This window comes from Vidua macroura, chromosome 2 (genome assembly GCF_024509145.1).
Source record: "Vidua macroura isolate BioBank_ID:100142 chromosome 2, ASM2450914v1, whole genome shotgun sequence".
In the NCBI taxonomy this organism is placed as follows: domain Eukaryota; kingdom Metazoa; phylum Chordata; class Aves; order Passeriformes; family Viduidae; genus Vidua; species Vidua macroura.
The window spans coordinates 37,671,432-37,689,126 of NC_071572.1; the positions used below are offsets into that span (position 1 = coordinate 37,671,432).

Here is a 17,695-nt window from a genome sequence, read left to right on the forward strand (position 1 = left end):
AGTTTTGCAGATCAGCCTCTCCTCTCTGCACCACTTCACCTTTAACACCGGGCACCAGTGTTCAGCTGGGACAAAAAGTACATTCCACATCACATTTACCACAGTTCTGCCCCAGACTTGTGCCAGAGTAAATAAGTGACATGCATCTGCCACAATCAAAGATGAAAATAATAGTATGTTCAGGAAGTCAGCAATAAAAAATAAAAAACTCCTTGAGAGAATACAAATAGGACTTTAAAGATAAATACTGACAGTCCCCAGAGCCTCCACATTACTAGGGCAGTTGCCTGCTACAGTAGAGGTGATAAAGCTCTTTTCTGTAGCCTGACAGAGACTTGAAGGCCTCAAAATCAACTACAAACAGAATTAGAAAATGTGGTGTGTGGAAAGAATAATTTTATTAACCTCCCCAAAAGAAAACTCTTTGATAGGCCACCGAAAACAGGAGCATGCAGTACTGAGTGGCTAGGAGGAAAGTTATTTTGTTTGTCCATACTAAAAAACCAAACAAATATCTAATTCTATCCATGCCTTAGTCACACCATGACAGGCTGCTTTAGTTTTCTGCCTCCAGCCACCAGCAGCCAGCAGTGCAAAGCTCCTTTCCTGATGGCCACTGTCCTTTTTCCATTGTTACTCCCTCAGGTTCAGATAACCGTCTATTTTTGGAGGAGCAGAGCTCCAGACCAAGAATTAAAAGTCTTTGTAAAGGGCAGCTGTTGTATGCTTCTAATACATGACCTTTGTTCAAACGACAAGCAAAACATTTAAATCCCTCTTGCCTCATGTGCACTTTGTGTTGAAGAATCCCTAAATTTAAATAGAAAAATGAAAGCATGATCATTACATTAGGAGTAATTAATGTATTCTATCCCTTTATCACAAAAGTGTGTTTTCCAGGTGGTGAGGTTTCTTCAGCTAATTTAATGTCCTATTAAGAGTATTCAAAGGAAGGATTAACATGATAGTGAAAATGGGGAAATATCAGATTTAACACCAAAACTTTTAAATACAAAGATTTATAGTCTAAAGTTTTAAATAATTGTTCAAACTTACAAGAGACTGTTCAAAGCTGTAATTGAAAACTTCTGGGAATATTCATTATATGACCCATAACAATCATGGTAAGACTTGTAAAAGTTATTAGAGTTGTCAGCTTAGCACATAAAAGTCAAGACAATATCACAGATATATCTCTTCTGTGTATATCACTATTGGCAAATTGAATTTAGAAATTTATAGGAATGGACTAGGAGTTTGATGATTTGTTTTACCTATCTCTAGAAATGTCACTCATGTAAGTGTCAGCAGCTACTAAAATGGAAATTATTAAAGAGAGAAAAAGCTGCAGAACAGCTGCAACTGTCACCTCCCCATATCTCTCTTTCAGACCTTCAGTTTGGAAGGTCTGGCTTTCATCCTGCCTTTCCTCATTGCTTTATACAAGGCTATGTTCAAACTGGGAAAATTAGAAATCATCTCTAAGTCAAATAGTGTCCGAAATCTGTCCACAAATCGGTTCTCTTTCTCCAGCCTAAATTTCATGACCCACAGAATAACAGTATCATTCTTGCACAAGTGATCAAAAGTTAGGAGGAGTTCATCTAGGAATGGATGGTGGTAAACTACATCAGCAGCCATAATGTAGTCAAAGTGACAGGAAGACCTAGGAAAGTTCTTTTCCAGATCAATTCCCCAAGACAACTCCTTAACACAAGGCTGGTGTTTGCATTTCTGCTTTGTATTTTGGAGAATGTTGTACTGAAGGTTTCCCAGTAGTTCTGGCAAATCTGTGGCAGTCACAAAGGCACCTGTGACACAGAGAAAACAAATACAGTATTTGAATATACATCACCACTTGAGTAAAAGCCCATTCACAAAAGCCACTGCACAAGCAACTGGTTTTATCAGGTAACTCTCACTGAGGACAATAAAAAAATGTAGATGCTCCCAATAACTCTTAAATATTATGCTTAACATAAATATTTGCTTCCTTATAGTTCTACTCTACAGATTGACATCTAAATGCAACTGCTGGGGAGAAATCAGATACTTACTCTATCTTGAAATCACATTGGTTAAAAGTACAGTGGCTGACTAGGGATTGATGAATACCAATTACTGAATCCAAGAAGTCAGCATGAGATTTAAGCATTACCTCAGGTTCTTCCCTTCTCACACAAGAAGTTTTCTCAGACTACCAAAAGCTAAAGGTCTGTTAAAATGCAAAACCCATTGACCTGGATTACTCTTGCAGATGAATAGGGTGCCATGAGAGAAAACACAACCATGTCTATAGCAGAAAGATCAAGTTGCTGAAGGAAAATACTGAAACACAAATGGATAGAAGGTGACCTGGCATCCAAAATTGGTTTGGTCAAAGGAAAGGGATGCACTGGTCATACCTACATCTGGCTCAACCTATTTGCCACTGACCCCTGCAAAGCCACTAATTTATTATTTTGACCCCCAGTTTAACATGGCTAATGACAACATATCTACTGGGACCTCCTTTATTGTATCAATACACTCCCACAAAAAAAGCCGCCAAAGCATGTTTCCAAACAAGCCTTTTAGAATTTACTGTTTCTTGCTCTTGGAAGCTTTCAAACAACAGTCTCTTAGAAGAACCAAGCCACATCATTTGTCCTCCATTATTCATCTGAGAGGTGTTTCCAAGAGCATAAGAGAGATATCACATACTCACCCAGCAAACTGGCTACTATGGAGACCAAGCCAGTTCCAGCTCCAATTTCAATCACATTTTTGTCAACCAAATTGCATTGTTTAGAATTAGTTTCCAAAAAATAACACAGAACAAGAGCCTGTAGGGAAGGAAATTCATGAACATACTGAACAAAATAATTAACTAAATCCCTTTACTAAATATGAATTGTCATTTAAAAGCATGCAAAAAATTTGTTGTCTGTTCAAATGAGCAATATTTGTTCAAGCACTATCCCTAACGGACCACAGCTCTCTATGTTCTTTGGGCTCTATAGGTCACAAAATAAATGCTACAAAATGCATTTTCATAGGCAAAATCCATATAGGTCTGTGAATTATTACAGAAAAAAAGAGCAACTACAATTAGATAATCTGTCACGACACATGACATGAGTTGTAAAATTCTGGTCATCAATTTTATAACTGGACTTACTTCTGGTTGAGATAAAATGTGTCCCTCACAAAAACATTTTTATATAAAGACTTTCTGAGAGAAAATCCACAACAACCCTTGTTAAGTTCTTCCAATAGTCAATTATTTCTGACAATAATTAATTATTGTGAGGATTCAAATGGGACAAATGGATTTACCCCCTTTTCTTCTGGTTCAGTTTGTTTGTAGTTTCTATTTGCTTATCTTAAGCTTAAGTTAAGCTTTGTGGCTTTGTTAAGCCACAAAGAGCATCTACAACAGACTACTTACACATATATATAAACTGATTAAGAATCAGTTAATCTTAAAGTGATTAAGAATCTTCAGCTTTTCTGCCCTATCTCACACTGACCAGTGAGTTTTAGTTCACTGTTGAAATAGAAATTGCTAATTTTATTTCTCTCATAAAGATAGTTTCTATATTTACTTCCATATTTTTCTCAGACTTTGATAGCTATATAATCTCCATTGACAAATAAGATGATTGCTATATCCTCTCACAATACAGATGACCATTTGGATAGGCAATCATTAGCAGGCTGCTCTGGCACAGCAAAATTAGTTTTGCTTTTGACTAATTATGAATGAGGAATGGAACAGGAGGACTGCTGACCCAGTGTTAACATGCTAGAAAGCAAAACAAAGGGGTTTTTTTTTCTACCTCTTAATTCAGAGCACAGAAGATAAGGTAATCCAAACTTACATATATCATTTAATCAACAGCACTTTGATATAGAAATCAGTCTGTGAATACCAGGAATAATTAAAGTCAGGTTCCTAAAGACTGGGTCTGATATTTGACATTATATTGACATTATAATTGACCTTATATTAGAATTTCCTCATAGTTACATTAATTCCTATAAATCCTTCCCTCAGGATTTTGTTATATTCTATTGTAGAAACTAACTGGCATAATCAAAGTTTCTGAGGGTTAAATCAGGGAAACTTTGAAATCTGCATTCCTTTCCATTAAACATGCAGAAACTTTACTTTCCTTAAAGTTTCTGCACTCTTGACAAATTTGGCTGACATTTTTCAGAAGATTTCAAGTACAGCTAGATGGAAGTAGAAGGGAGAACATCAAGAGACAGAGATCAAAGGGTTATCTTCCTTCCACAACAAAACTGGCTAAGCCCTTCCAGAAAAAAAATATGTTTTTCAGTGAAGTCCATGACATTGTGCGAATAATTGGTAGTCAGCCAAACTTGTCATGAAGACCCACACTGAGGTCACCAAAACATATAGTACAGATGACTGGTCCTGGTCTCCTAAAACCAGGAATATCATTTGGACTTCAAAGCAGGAGAGTAGGACAACTATCCTCAGCTGTGCTATGGTCATACTTCTGAAAAACAGTATGATCCTAGGAGGCTGAGGCAGTTGGTAAAGAAACGGAGCATCCTGGGTCTCTCCTTTAGGGACATAAATTTAATCATGCATTGTGGCACCTCCCTGGAGATTTCTTTCAGTCTCAATTATTTCAAAACAGTAAATTTACTGCATTGTACAGACTCAAAACATGAAGAAGACTACTTGTATGATGAATGTGTTGATGGTTCTTATATCAAGAGCCAAGGACAATGGTTCTCTCCAATTAGATTTCCAGCTGGTTAAGAAACTGAAAGCTCCAGCTGAACATTTTCCCATGTCTATGTGTTAATGAGGTAAATTTGTTCCTTACATGAATAGGTTGAATTGCTTCTATGAGTGCTAACACCTTGTGAGCTCGTATCACTGTTGTTTCCGCAACCTGGATCTGCCTGCCACGCAGCCATCTGTATTTATAAAACGTATAGAAATGCAATCATCATAAAACTGCCATATTTCTTTCAAAATATGCTCGTAATTGGCTAATAGGATTAAAAGCTACTGGCAAGCAAGGAGGGGACACAAGATGATACATCTTGGGTGATTTGGGCACGCACAAGAAATACCAAGTAAGCTTTGAGAAACATAAATCCACACAAAACCAGGTTAAATTCAGGTTTAGGATTTGCAGAACAGAGACAGAGAAGCAAGGAATTATTTCCTTGGGTTTATAACATATAAAAAAGTATATTTATGATACAAACCAAATCTTAAAATGCTAGATGGGTCCACAAATTAAAAATAACTATACTACAAAAATATTGTACCGATGGCCAGACGACTGCCCCGTAACAATCAGTGGCTTCTGTAATTCTTATCTCATGGCCAGCAAAGTGAAAGCCTTCCCAAGTCTTATAAGCTATATGATCAGGAAAAAAACGCCTCTCCATGATTTTTGCAACTATCTGTTCATCTTCTTTTTCCCCTGGAAGCAAAAGTATAAAATGTCAGAGAGGCTGAGTGGACTGATAATAAAACTACTAATTCATATTGAAAAGCTGATTTGGAAGCAAGAATATAAATTACATCTGTGAATAAAATACATTTCACCATTAATGGTTAGCATTGTACACAGCTATTCTCCTGAATTCTAATTTAAATTTTCAGTGTGTGACTAAATAACTTCTTTAATGTTTCACTGAAGCAGCCAAGTTCATAAAAAGTAAAGAAGGGGAATGTTAGCATACAATGCTTTCCATTTCAGCAACCCAAAGGAAATTTTAAAACTTCTTTTTCCTTTCAAGAACAGCTGCCCTAGTATAGACACTCACAGCCTTAAGCACCTGGATTTTCCATTATTCTCCATATCCTTTTACTGTTCACTTTCCCCATATTCTGGTTCTTTTTGACGGTAAACAAAAGGAGCTAGAATATCATTTATAAGTCTGTCACAAAACTTGTGGAACAGATCCTAGCAACACAAATTATGACAGACAGGAGTGAAAGCACTTGTGTTGTCAGGAAAGCTTATCCACCCACCCCAACAGAGCCCTGTCAGAAGGATTCTTTCCAGCTGGCTTGATATCCTCAATGCCATCCCTGTTGCTAAGCAAAGAATATTTATGATAACTAACAAAATCCTGGATAACTGTTCTAACAGAAGAGGCTTCATTCCTTTTTAGCGGAATACCAAGCTAGTTTCAGTTTTGCCATCATCACACAAAACTGAACCACAATGTCAGAAAAGAAAATATGTAAGTGAAGCTGTCTAGTGCATTTTCTTAGCAAAGTCTAGATTCATTCCAAGTTTTCATGGGAATTTTGCTTTCATAGCCAACGATGATCTGTTGGCAAACCAGTGAAAGAAAAACATGTTTACAAGAGACACCTTCTAGAAAGCATACTAGAGATTTAGATAATTCAGTTACCACCTTGTCCAAAGCAGAATTTCTGTATCAAGCCTGCAGTTCCCATCAAAATCAAAGATATTAATTCTGGGATCTGCTGCCTCTGGAAAATGAAACCATTTATGCTTTCATCAACATAAAAGACTTTGCTCTACTGAGGATTCTTCACATTTTCTTCCCCCTTGAATCATTACTGTCACAGGACATAATGGCCCCAAGTGTTATCATTTATATTGCCATATGCCTCCGTATTTTTATTGTGATAACTTACGGACAAAGTCTCCCTTCCTTCCTTGTGATACAAGGCCTAAGGAACAAAAGCAGGAGTGAACAAAGAAAAAGATGATACCAGACAAAAAGACATCATGAATCTGCTCAAACTTATTAGGCACTGCTTTAAGCTTATAACTCAAATTTCAGCATCACAGGAAAATAGAGAATAGCAGCAAACAAGGAAAAAAAAAACAAAAATATTTGAATTTGTTATGTTGACACTAAGACACAAAAACTGAATAAAAACTGACTAACCAACCACAGTACTTCTAGAATTTATTGCAGGGGGAAAGAACCCGAATCATGGGATACAGCAAAATTAAAAACAATATCATGCATATACTACTGGGAAAAAAACGTTTTCACAAATTTTATTAATATAACTAAAATAAAATGCCCAACATTGAAACTATGGTATTTTAAGATGTCAGGAAACAAGCAGTATGTGTCAGCCTCTTCAAGCTTCTGATGTTAAGCTGAGAGAAAACACATGCATCACTGTGCCTGTAATCAGGGAGCTCTTGCCAAACATGAGCTTAGTGCCAGGGAAATGCTGCTTCAGGGCAAAATTAATCTTTATCTTATGAAAGAAATAATAAAAACCTGTCTTATTACACATATCATAAGTATATTTAACAGATGATCCTGTTTCCAAGCATACCAGATATAACCTACTTTTAATCTTCTCCGATTGCTTAGAGCAGTCTGATTTTGTTCTGTGATCATTACTAGCTGTGGAAGTAAAAGCTGTTCTTTCTATTACCTTTCAATTACAAGCATTTTTCTTGATTTTCCTCCCTTGACATCTGTTTTGGATCCAATTTTGTTGAGAAGCTGGTAACTTATTAGGTCTTAACTTATAAAGCTCCTGTGAGAAGATCTATAAAAGTTTAGCAGTATTACAGCTGACCCTCTAGCACTCAATAAACATTTCCCACCTATTCCGTATAGGATCAGCAAACTTTCTACTTCAGGTTTGCACAGGACCTACACTAACAGAGTTTGTAAGCCACTGCTTTCTTCCTGAGCACTGTCAGTACCCCTGAAAGAAGAATCCCAAATCTGTAGATAACACCTCTTGAATTTTTGCCCATATTATCCTTTTGGTAATCTTCCAGGTGGCTTATCTGGAGAAGTTTATGCTTTTTTTTTTTTTTTTTTTCCTTGCCCTTTATGAAAACACTACTATTGTGAAGAACCAAAAATAATACCTGTTTCATCAGAGTTATCATATGTTAGACAAGGCCCAAAGGAGAAACTTTATCAGAACCAGGATGTTTATGATCCTGACAAAGAGTGCTGACAAACAAGGAGTACTGAATTTTAGTCAGATTCACTTATTTCATACAAGTTTCCCTTTGAACAGCAAAACACTCCCCTGTTTGCTGCTTCTTATCTTTCAGAACAACTTCTTGTGGGAGTGCACAAAAGTGCATGTTATTTTTTCTGTAACTGCCCTCAAAGCACTGAGAATAGAAAAATAAAGAACTAGTGGGAAATCTTTCAAGCAACACAAAAATTGTTGTAAGAGTAAGTAAAATCCAAGTGAGATTAACTCTTTTAATATCTGAAAACATTAAGGAAATTCTGCTGGTACTTTGATCAAACCAGTTCTTTGATAACAGGTGTAAAAAGCTGAAAGGGGGCTATTCTCCTGGAAGTATTTACCTAGTGAATATTCTCTTGTTCAGAAAAAAAAAAAAGCCCTGAAATTATGAGTCAATGAATGGACTCTAATGACATTTTAAGCAAAAAGAGATGACTCATCAGTAGAATAGGGTAGGATAAGAGAAGAGGAGGTTTGACCGACCTGGCTATCAATTCTTGTAAGAATGGAAGTGCATAATGGGCATTTCCAGCAATAGGAGTGGAGCACAGATACTGAACCATTACAACTTAGAAGTCTGCCAGGATTGGCTCCTCCCTTCTTCACAGAGACAGAAGAAGACAAACACACAGGTTGTGTTCAGCCAGAGAGGTTTGCCCTCACCCCTCTTCTTTGATGTGGAGAAGTGTGGAAGTGGTATACACACAGAACTGTGTTCTTCAGCCTATTTATCTATTTGCATGAGCAAACAAACACAGAAACCACTGGAGTTTCTAGTGCCAGAACTTTATTTACAGTAAGATGAGGAAGTTTGATCCAGTCGAGGTAACATATAGAAATTGAGATAATTTTTCTTAGTGAAACAGAGCAAACTCCTTTGTCTTGAACTTGTGTACAAATGTTGCTTCTTTTTCAAGAATATCTTTAAGCTTCTTAAGACTTTTGCCTAATAGGTTAATTACTTACACTGTTCTTTGGAATATTTTAGATAAAGTATTGCTTTTTATAGAAGTCTAACATCTTTGGAGCATGTTCCATGAGCTCACTTTATTTTACATTCCTATCAGGACTGAAGGAAAACCTCATGTACTGTTGACACATCTTGCACTGAATCAACTACGTCAAATGAGCCTAAACATCATTCACAAAGGCAAAGCAACTAAAATGCAAACAAAGTTTTCCAGACAGATGTACTAATCATATGAAAACCTGGAGTTGTGAAGTCAGTGGCAGGTTAGTTAGAGAAATGTGTGTCAAGCTGCAAAATCCTATGTAGGGAACCAGAGGATTTTGCTGACATATTCACACGTCATGTTAAACAAATGTTAAAATATTATATGTTAGAACAAAAGCCTAAAGAAACAAAATTATATGAGTTCTGCTAGGAGAAAGCTGGAGAAGTCCTTCAAGTAGGGAAGGGAAAGTAGAAAGAAAATAACAGGAAATAAACCACGTCAGAATGGAAAAAATTGCAAACTGCAGCATCTTTTTCTATAAAAATGAAGGCAATCTTTATGTGCACAATTCTGCTTAGAATTAGTAGAAATATTACCTGTTTAGAAACAAGCTACATGATCAGCTATTTACAGCACTTGTCACAAAAAATCTAGATACTTGAACTAAAACATAGCTAAAAAAGTAAAAGGACCCTTCTACCATGAAGCTATGAAGAATATACTAGCACTCAATATCTCCAATTTCAGACTCATTCACAAAAATCACATACAGTAACAAAACATACTCCAAGTACTTTGCCAGTGGATTAGAAGAAGCATTCATTCAAAAAAAAAAAATATTTTCACCCATTGATTCATGGAAACAGACTACAGGGAAGAAAAAAACATATTAGTCTCTTTCGAGTGTTGGCCTGACTCTTAATCTCAGGAGGTCAAATGGTGTCACAGCCCAATGTCATAAGGAAATAAGATCCAGTCACCTGCTTCTCTACTGCTTTGATGGATTTTCTCCAACTGGCAAAAAGAATGAAATCTAAGACTTTAGCATGAACTTGCCCTGACAAAGTTCAGCCCTACAGCAACATATTCTCCCATCTTCAGAAGCAGTATACTCTCATCTGTAGAGCTTAAAGTTTACCATTTAGACTTGTTCTTACAAATATTTTAATATTTGTAACAACAGCTGTGAAGATGGTCCCCCTATGACTTCTCAGCAACTGCCTCCACAAAGGAGGACTACCTGTGCTGATATTACTGATTGAGTGACACTAGAGAGTTTCTAAGGGATTCCAAGAATTCATAATATCCAGGACTTTTCAGATCACCTCCCCACTCTGGACACACAGGAGTGAAGTCATCCAAACTAGATATTTAAGATGTATTTTATTTATATAATGTGGAAATAATAGATATAATACAGATTGCTTATATTAAATATATGTATTGTTGCTACCTATATACCCCAAAGTCAAGAGGATACCTACAAAAAGATCAGTAAGGGAACATACCTGCAACCAGTTCTGTGACTGTAAAAGGTGACTGGAGAAGAGTTACATTACTCCACTGATAGAAATTATCCAAAGGTATCCCAATAAATCCAAATGGGGATTTCCAATGGCTCACACCAAATTTATTCTAAAACTACATAAAGGTCACAATAGTAAGGGATTCTGGAGTCTCAGAACTTTTACTGAGCTACTGACATGTCAGGATCAGAGCCCTAGTCCTACAAGCACTACAGATGGCTCCATGGAAACATACACAATCCTGAATCACAACATAGGCCCTAAATTTCATGCAGCATCACTTTAGTATCTTTATTTCCTTCCACTTATTTCTCATTTATTCCATTTCAGCCTAAGGGCTCTCATAGGAAGGTGTTAGGAAGGAAAGCTAATTGTGCTCTTGACTTCACTGAAGTCAGATGTAACCTACACCTTTCTAAGAACATAAAGCAAAGTATCATTCCAGTATGTCCAAACTGCACAGTTAATTTTTCCTTACTTCATCCCTACCTACAAAAAGGGATATCATCACGTAAGTGTAGTCATTCCACTACATTCACTACAAGCACAGTTCGCTGAAGTGATGGCAATGAGGGCGCGTATTATATTGATTAATCTGAGGTAGCATGTCAGGGTAAAAAAATGCTTGAGACTTTATACTTTGAAATGTAGAAATACAAAACTGCAACCCACAGGCAGCCTCTTCTCAGCCAAGAGACAAGATGCACTTAGCCCAGAGCATGAGGACACAAGAACAAGAGAAGGGTTTGCTCACAGCATCCAGTCAATGTATTTACCCAGGACTGAGAGGTGTGTTTTCAATTTCAAATTTACAACACTGATATCCCAGCCCTATCCAAGTCAAAGGTCATCTAAAAACCATTAAATGGCTGCAAATAGAAGTACTGTAGTCATTTTATCTCCTGAACACATAATGAATTCAAGTTTGCCAAGTTCTTCCCTTGTTACTTCATCATGTTTGTCTGTCATTGAAAACATCACCAAGTCTAGGCTCAGAAGCTATTTACTTTCTAAAAATAACTAAATTATTTTCCTTTGACTACAAAGCAGACTCCATTCTTAAATTAGATTGTCTAATATACATTATAAAAGGCAGCTGACTTCCTGACAGATAGGAAGAGACCTAAAAAAACACTGTCAGTATTCACCTACCAATAATTCTTGATTTCTAAAATATTCCTTTGCATAAAGGACCGGAAAGTAACCTAACAACACCAACCTATACAGTCATACCACTTTTCTTATGTGGAAGTTGAGATATATTATTTATTGTCAAAATGCAGCTACTGCAAAGATTAAAGATGTGAAAATAGGAAAGATGGGCACATGGCTGAGAGGGAAGAATAAATTACAGACTTCCCTACAAAGGTCACGTAATGCCTTGATTATTTGAGTATTGCCTCCAGCCTCTGTTCTACCCATACACAAGAAGTTTTCACTTGAGTTTAGCAATGTCTTAAGCAAAGACATTGCTTAGGTCTTTGGGACAAGGCTCTGTCCCGTCTACTTACTGAGGGGAGAGAAAGACAACAGGGAAGTGTTAAATTAATAAGATAAGCCAGCAGGAAACCAGGATTGCAAAGATCATGCTGGAAGGATAACAAGCAAGGGAAAGTCCAACTACAAATCAAGCACTCAGTTGTGAAGAGGCAGACTTGGGGTCCATACTCAGGTCCCAGGATGTTTTTCACATTTTACAACAAAGTATTTGAAGCCAGTGAAAAAGCGTCAGTGCAGAAGAGAATGAGAGAGATAAGAAGTATCTTTAGAAGTAACCCAGGAAATATGAATGAGGTGCTACATCACTCCCTCCTTCCAGCTGAATTATCTTAAATTGTAAATTACAGGGTTAGGATGCTTTTCACTTGGCTCCATTCCATGTATGTCCCATTTAAGGTACTGCTCTGGACTCCACCAAGATGTTTTAAATGAGGGCAGGAATTGCCATCAATTAGGACACCTGTCAGGCGTGGCAAGTAGAAGGAGTGTCCCTTTTAAAATGTCAGGAGTTACAAGAAGGTTACTAGGTCAGCATTTTCTCAGATATTGATGGATTAAAAACTGAGCCATGGCCAAGTGAAGTGAGATGATGGACTGTTAAGGACAAGTACACCTTGCAAACTTGTTCTTCTCCTTTCGTCCCAGAGATAAAATTAATCTGGGGTGAATTTACATAATGTAACTAGGGTAAAGCAATTTAGTTTCCCAAGAAATTAAGACAGGAGTGGTAGCATCTGGTCTCAGAAACATTTAGCCAAGGAGAGTTAAAGCTAATACAAGAAATCCTGTGAGGAAAGAGAGACATCTAACAATGCAGGTGTGGAGAACTGATTGTTTAAAGCCACAAAAGGAATGATCAGACTGGGTGAGAACCAGTAGTAATGGGAACCATGAACAAAAATAAGGAGTTTTAAACTGGAGAATGTATGACAAGTAAATTAATAAGCAAAGTGGAAGGCACCAAATATAAAGAGCTCAGACTGTGAGGGTGGTGCAACACTGGAAGAGGTTGCCCAGAGAAATTATGGATGCTCCCCCTGGGAGTATTCAAGGCCAGGTTGGATGGGGCTTTGAGCAACCTGGTCTAGTGGAGAGTGTCCCTACCCATGGCAGGGGGTTTAGAACTAGATGGTCTTTAAGGTCTTTTCCAATCCAAACCATTTTGTGAGTCTATGATCCTATGACTGAAACTTGCAAAGAAACTGAACTGGAATAAGAACCCTGAGAAACAGATATTGAGACTGGGCAGGTGAAATAATGAAATAGGAATGGGGAAAGCAGTAGAGAAAAAGGCTGAGAACAAGGCACAGGCTCAAAGTAATTGAGCAGACAAATCTCCATGCATCAGATTCAGATGATGCATGATCTGAACATCCAGAATGATCAACCTCCTGAACCTGGCACAGAATTTAAGATGGCAAAGTCTGTAAAGATATCCAATTCATGTCTCCTCATTCTCTTAGATTAATGTTTTTAGACATGGAAGAGAACTACCTGGCTCTACAGAGACCACAACTCAGCTGAGATTTTACACAAAAATATTATGAAAAATAAAATAATTTTTCAAATGTCCTCCTTTTGCACTCAGTTGTAGAACATAACTAGACCCCATGGCAAAACATATGCATTTGTCCTAATACCTTGTCTACTCCTGATAACCACTAAAAAGGGGACTATTTATGAAGCTTTAGAATCCTCAAAGATGTGTGTGCAGCCATGCAAGTACTTAAGAGAAACCACTGCCAACAGCCCCTGAAGGTATTTGAAGGTAAGGTCTGAGGCTGTCTAGACAGAAATCAAGCTTGTAATAACCAATTCTCCTAACTGTCAGCCTGTAAACAAATCTGTCTGAAAAGCTTGATCATAATCACAGCTTCATTCCTTGGAACCAAACACAGGCAAGTAACTGGAGGACAGATGCCAGGCACCAGCAGGAAGCTGCCAGGACAAGAGTATGCAGGTATAACATACTTGAAATACCTCGTGCATTGCTAGCATACTACAACCATGTTATCTGTATAAATGTTTTCTGTACAAATGCCATAAACACAGTTCTTCAGAAAAAAAAATAATTAGAAGATAGCTCATTGTCAGCAAGACACTTTGTTCCTTAATAATATTCTTAAGTGCAACAAGGAAACATAGTGAAATAAGAACCATTTTACCCTCTTGTCTTTTGAATTCTCTGACCCCTTGATTCTTTAGATGATTATGCTGTGATGATGTCAAATCCATACTATGCCACAAACCCTAGAACAGAGAAACACAAGTCTGTCTCAATAAAATTACCTCATTTCTTCTTTCACACAAATGCTTCATTAAAAAAAAAAAAAAATTACAAGTATTATGCTACAATTTACTTCTATTGATAGTAAAGACATGAAGATACATAAGTATCAATATTCAAGGCATAAAAGTACAAGACACAGCAAACTAGTTCAACTGTTATATTCTCACAGAGGAAAAAGAACAGATTAAAAACAAAACAAAGTTTTGCTTAATGTGTAGATCTATTTTATGAAATTTTAAAGTTAGAATCAATTAAAGTCGGGTTCGGTAGGCTTATAAAGGATTGAAAGGAAAGGTAGAAACAAATTCCTGAAAGAGAAGAAAAATTGCTCCAATATGATCTAATCTTGTTTGAATTAACTGGCTTGGAAGGGAAGGAAACAATCTAATAGTAAAAGCTGCACATGAGAATAAGGGAGCAAGATCTATAAATAATGTGCTGAACAGAAAGCATATGTGCCTATATGAACAGACAAAGAGTATGCTGGAGAAAAAAGTAGTAGGAAAAGTCAGACAGAGGACAATGCAACTTTCAGCTGTCTGCAGAAAAGCAAACAGACAACCAACAGTCTCCAATTCTTGATATTTTACAATCAGAAAGAACGCTGAGTTCACAGGAAAAAACAAACAAACAAACAAACAAACCACACAGAGCTTTGATTATTTTTGATACTTTGATATGATTTTTAAATGTCCACTCTTATGTGGAAATTTGACTGATTTTTTCCAGGATGGTTACAGGCAGCATACAGTTAATAATCTACAGATGACTAAACACCCAGTAGGGATGCAATTAAATAAGGCGGTGACTGAAAGAGTATCTCTCCTTAGTGAGACCAAACAATAAAAAAAAAAAAAAAAAAAAAGGACATTCAAAATAAAAATATATTCTGAATATCAAATCATCCTCAGAGTGCAAAGCCTTAGGTAGTTTTTTCTCTCAAAACTTCAGGATCAAGAGGACAGTATGGAACAGCCCTCTCCTGTTTGAGAGGATGGACCTTACTCTCTTGACTTCACACCACAAAAGGCACACAGATTTAATGTTTAACTTTACTACTACAATACCAGCAGCCATTATCCTGTTCGAAGGTGAAAATAACTTAGGGGCTTCCTACATGTCACCATGGCACACAGAACAAAAATATTGACATTATATTTCTGTCTCTACATTAACTTAGCAATAGCAACATCATTAGATAGGCACCAGAAAAGAGACTCAGTGGGATTCAAAGTCTTTGTATGCATCTTCAGAATAACAAGTGGCATAAGAAATTAAAGAAAACATTAAGCAGAAAATGTTACACACAATCATCAGCTTGTTGTCTATATCAGAAGTATTAAAAATGACAGATTTTCTTCTCATTAGGAGACAAAATAAAAGGTAAAATCACCCTACAGGACAAAGCCTTTGTATTTTGTGGTCCTCTACATTATTTATGTCATTCTAAAAATATCCTGAGGCGCACTGAACTACACAGCAACCCAAAATAGTCCAACATGGGCGTTCAAGAGTGCTCCAAGCAACTAAACAGTGCAGAACAGCTCAGTTACACTGTTTAAAGTGAATGATACAAACTAATTTAGCACAAAAGACAGAGTCAAGTGAAATACCACTGGCATCCACTGCATTTTGGTCAACGTTACCTGAATCTCACAGCTTTCCAAAGATGGTGCTCCAACAGTGAAGTCCTTATCTTGCCGGTGGCTTCCCTCCCAGACAGCCGCAGGCAAAGGCGTGTTCCGAAGCCTGTGTCACACATTGCCAACATCCCCACATCGGCAGCAATCACAAATCCCGACAGCTGCAGCCCGAGCACAAAGAGGTCACCACGCAGCTCTTACGTAAGGGAGCAATTTTGTAACAGCAAGAGACACCTCCCGCTCAAGGGAGCTGCAACCACAAAGTAACCAACACCACTGTGTACAAAATAAATAGTGGCAGGGTGTTAGCAACTCAGCACTGCTACTAAAAGGTAACCGAAGAGCACAAAGCCATTCTTCAGAGCCAAAAGGGTCTTCCGAGAGAAAAATTTACCAAGGGGAAGGGGTGCTTTTGCAGCTGCGGTATAGAAATGCATGCTCCTGTTGGAACGCAGAACTGTAACAAGGTACACAACCCCCAAAAACCTAACCCCACGACACAGCTGTCAGCCTGCACAAATACAAACATACCACTCCTCATATCCAAGATGTCCATTCACTCAACAGATCACAAACACTGTCATGAGACCAAATACAGGTATCTAAGACTTCTCGTTTTTAGATTGTAATCAATTCAGGACAGGAGCCATCTCTCACTTTACACAATTTTTAGAAAAATTAGACTTCAACCTCAACTGGGTTTTCTAGGTGTTACCAAAAAATGATAAATTATTGTACCAAAATACTAAACAAGCCCTACAGAGAAGTGAGAGTCTCTGTACCATAGTTAGCAGAAGTTAAAGGGAGCACATCTACTTTTATGAAAAATTCACCAGGACCTGATACATACTTTTAAAGTAAAAGTCAGTAATGCTGAAGAGTGATTTATAAAATAGTGCTATAAACTGACTGGATAGACTGATAATTTGCTTAAAATATAATAATATTTTCTAAAAGTAGTATCAAAAGGGATGATTTTCACCCAGTATAAACTGTACATGAAGTATTAGACTCTCCACAATTGTAAGAGCCAAAAATCCCACGCAGTTCACCTCAGCCCCTCGCCCGAATAGGGGAGGATAATGTCTGATACAAAACATATGGTCTTGGATTTCAAATAATGAAACAATGAGAAATGCAGTAGAAATATCAAATGAGAACCCAAAATAAAAAAAGCAAGAAGGACTAAAATGTAATGTAAGAACACAAGTAAGATGGGTAGAATTCTGTGCTTTCCCTCTACACCCAGAAGGTGGAAATAAATCTTACATTCAAAGAGAGGCATGTGAGAAGCCTGAGCTTCACATCACCCCACACAAATTAATCCAATGTGAGTGCTGCAACCAGTAGATACCTCTGAATATTACCTTTGCAAACAAATACTGTCTTTGGACACAGCCAAACTCCAAATAGAGTTTGTAACATGTAACTCCAAATCTAGAAACATGTCTTTTACATTCAGAATATGGACAATTACTGCACATCAGATTACAGAAGGGCTTACTGTACTGAATGTTTTTCCTTGAGATTTTTTGAGGGTTTGCATCATCTCTCTTCAATAAAAAATATTACTTTGGGCATAAAACTTTCAAGACAGGCTTCAGGAAGAAGAAAAGAAAAAAATTTAGCCTATTTTATTTCTCCCAACACCTAGAAAGAACCCAAGAAATTTTCAGAATTTCATTTAAATTTGAAGTTAAGGAAGCAACTGATTGCAGATGGTTTTAACAGCTCTACCAACTCAATTAGAATGCAAATAAATGGACAGTATGTTTTGGCTCAGTATTAAAATCTGAAGCCTG

At 37.2% G+C, this 17,695-nt stretch overlaps 1 protein-coding gene across 1 annotated transcript; it reads right to left on the minus strand.

Annotated features, from left to right (window-relative positions):
- Positions 1–414: 414 nt before the first annotated feature.
- LOC128803734 (protein-lysine methyltransferase METTL21E-like) lies at positions 415–14,231 on the minus strand. The gene is made up of 4 exons (XM_053970961.1): positions 14,126–14,231; positions 5,299–5,456; positions 2,708–2,825; positions 415–1,811 (listed from the first exon to the last, which is right to left on the minus strand). Exons 1-4 carry the CDS (start codon positions 14,193–14,195, stop codon positions 1,387–1,389), a joined length of 771 nt encoding a protein of 256 aa, XP_053826936.1. The 5' UTR covers positions 14,196–14,231; the 3' UTR covers positions 415–1,386.
- Between the last annotated feature and the right edge of the window lie 3,464 nt (positions 14,232–17,695).

Excerpts from the sequence above, each read along its gene's own strand:
- LOC128803734 (XM_053970961.1), bottom strand. The coding sequence starts at position 14,195 with ATGGATTTGACATCATCACAGCATAATCATCTAAAGAATCAAGGGGTC. Across the intron at positions 5,457-14,125 it reads AGAATTCAAAAGACAAGAGG|GGGAAAAAGAAGATGAACAG; the intron begins GTAAAATGGTTC and ends TTTTGCTTCCAG. Across the intron at positions 2,826-5,298 it reads GGGCAGTCGTCTGGCCATCG|GCTCTTGTTCTGTGTTATTT; the intron begins GTACAATATTTT and ends CCTTCCCTACAG.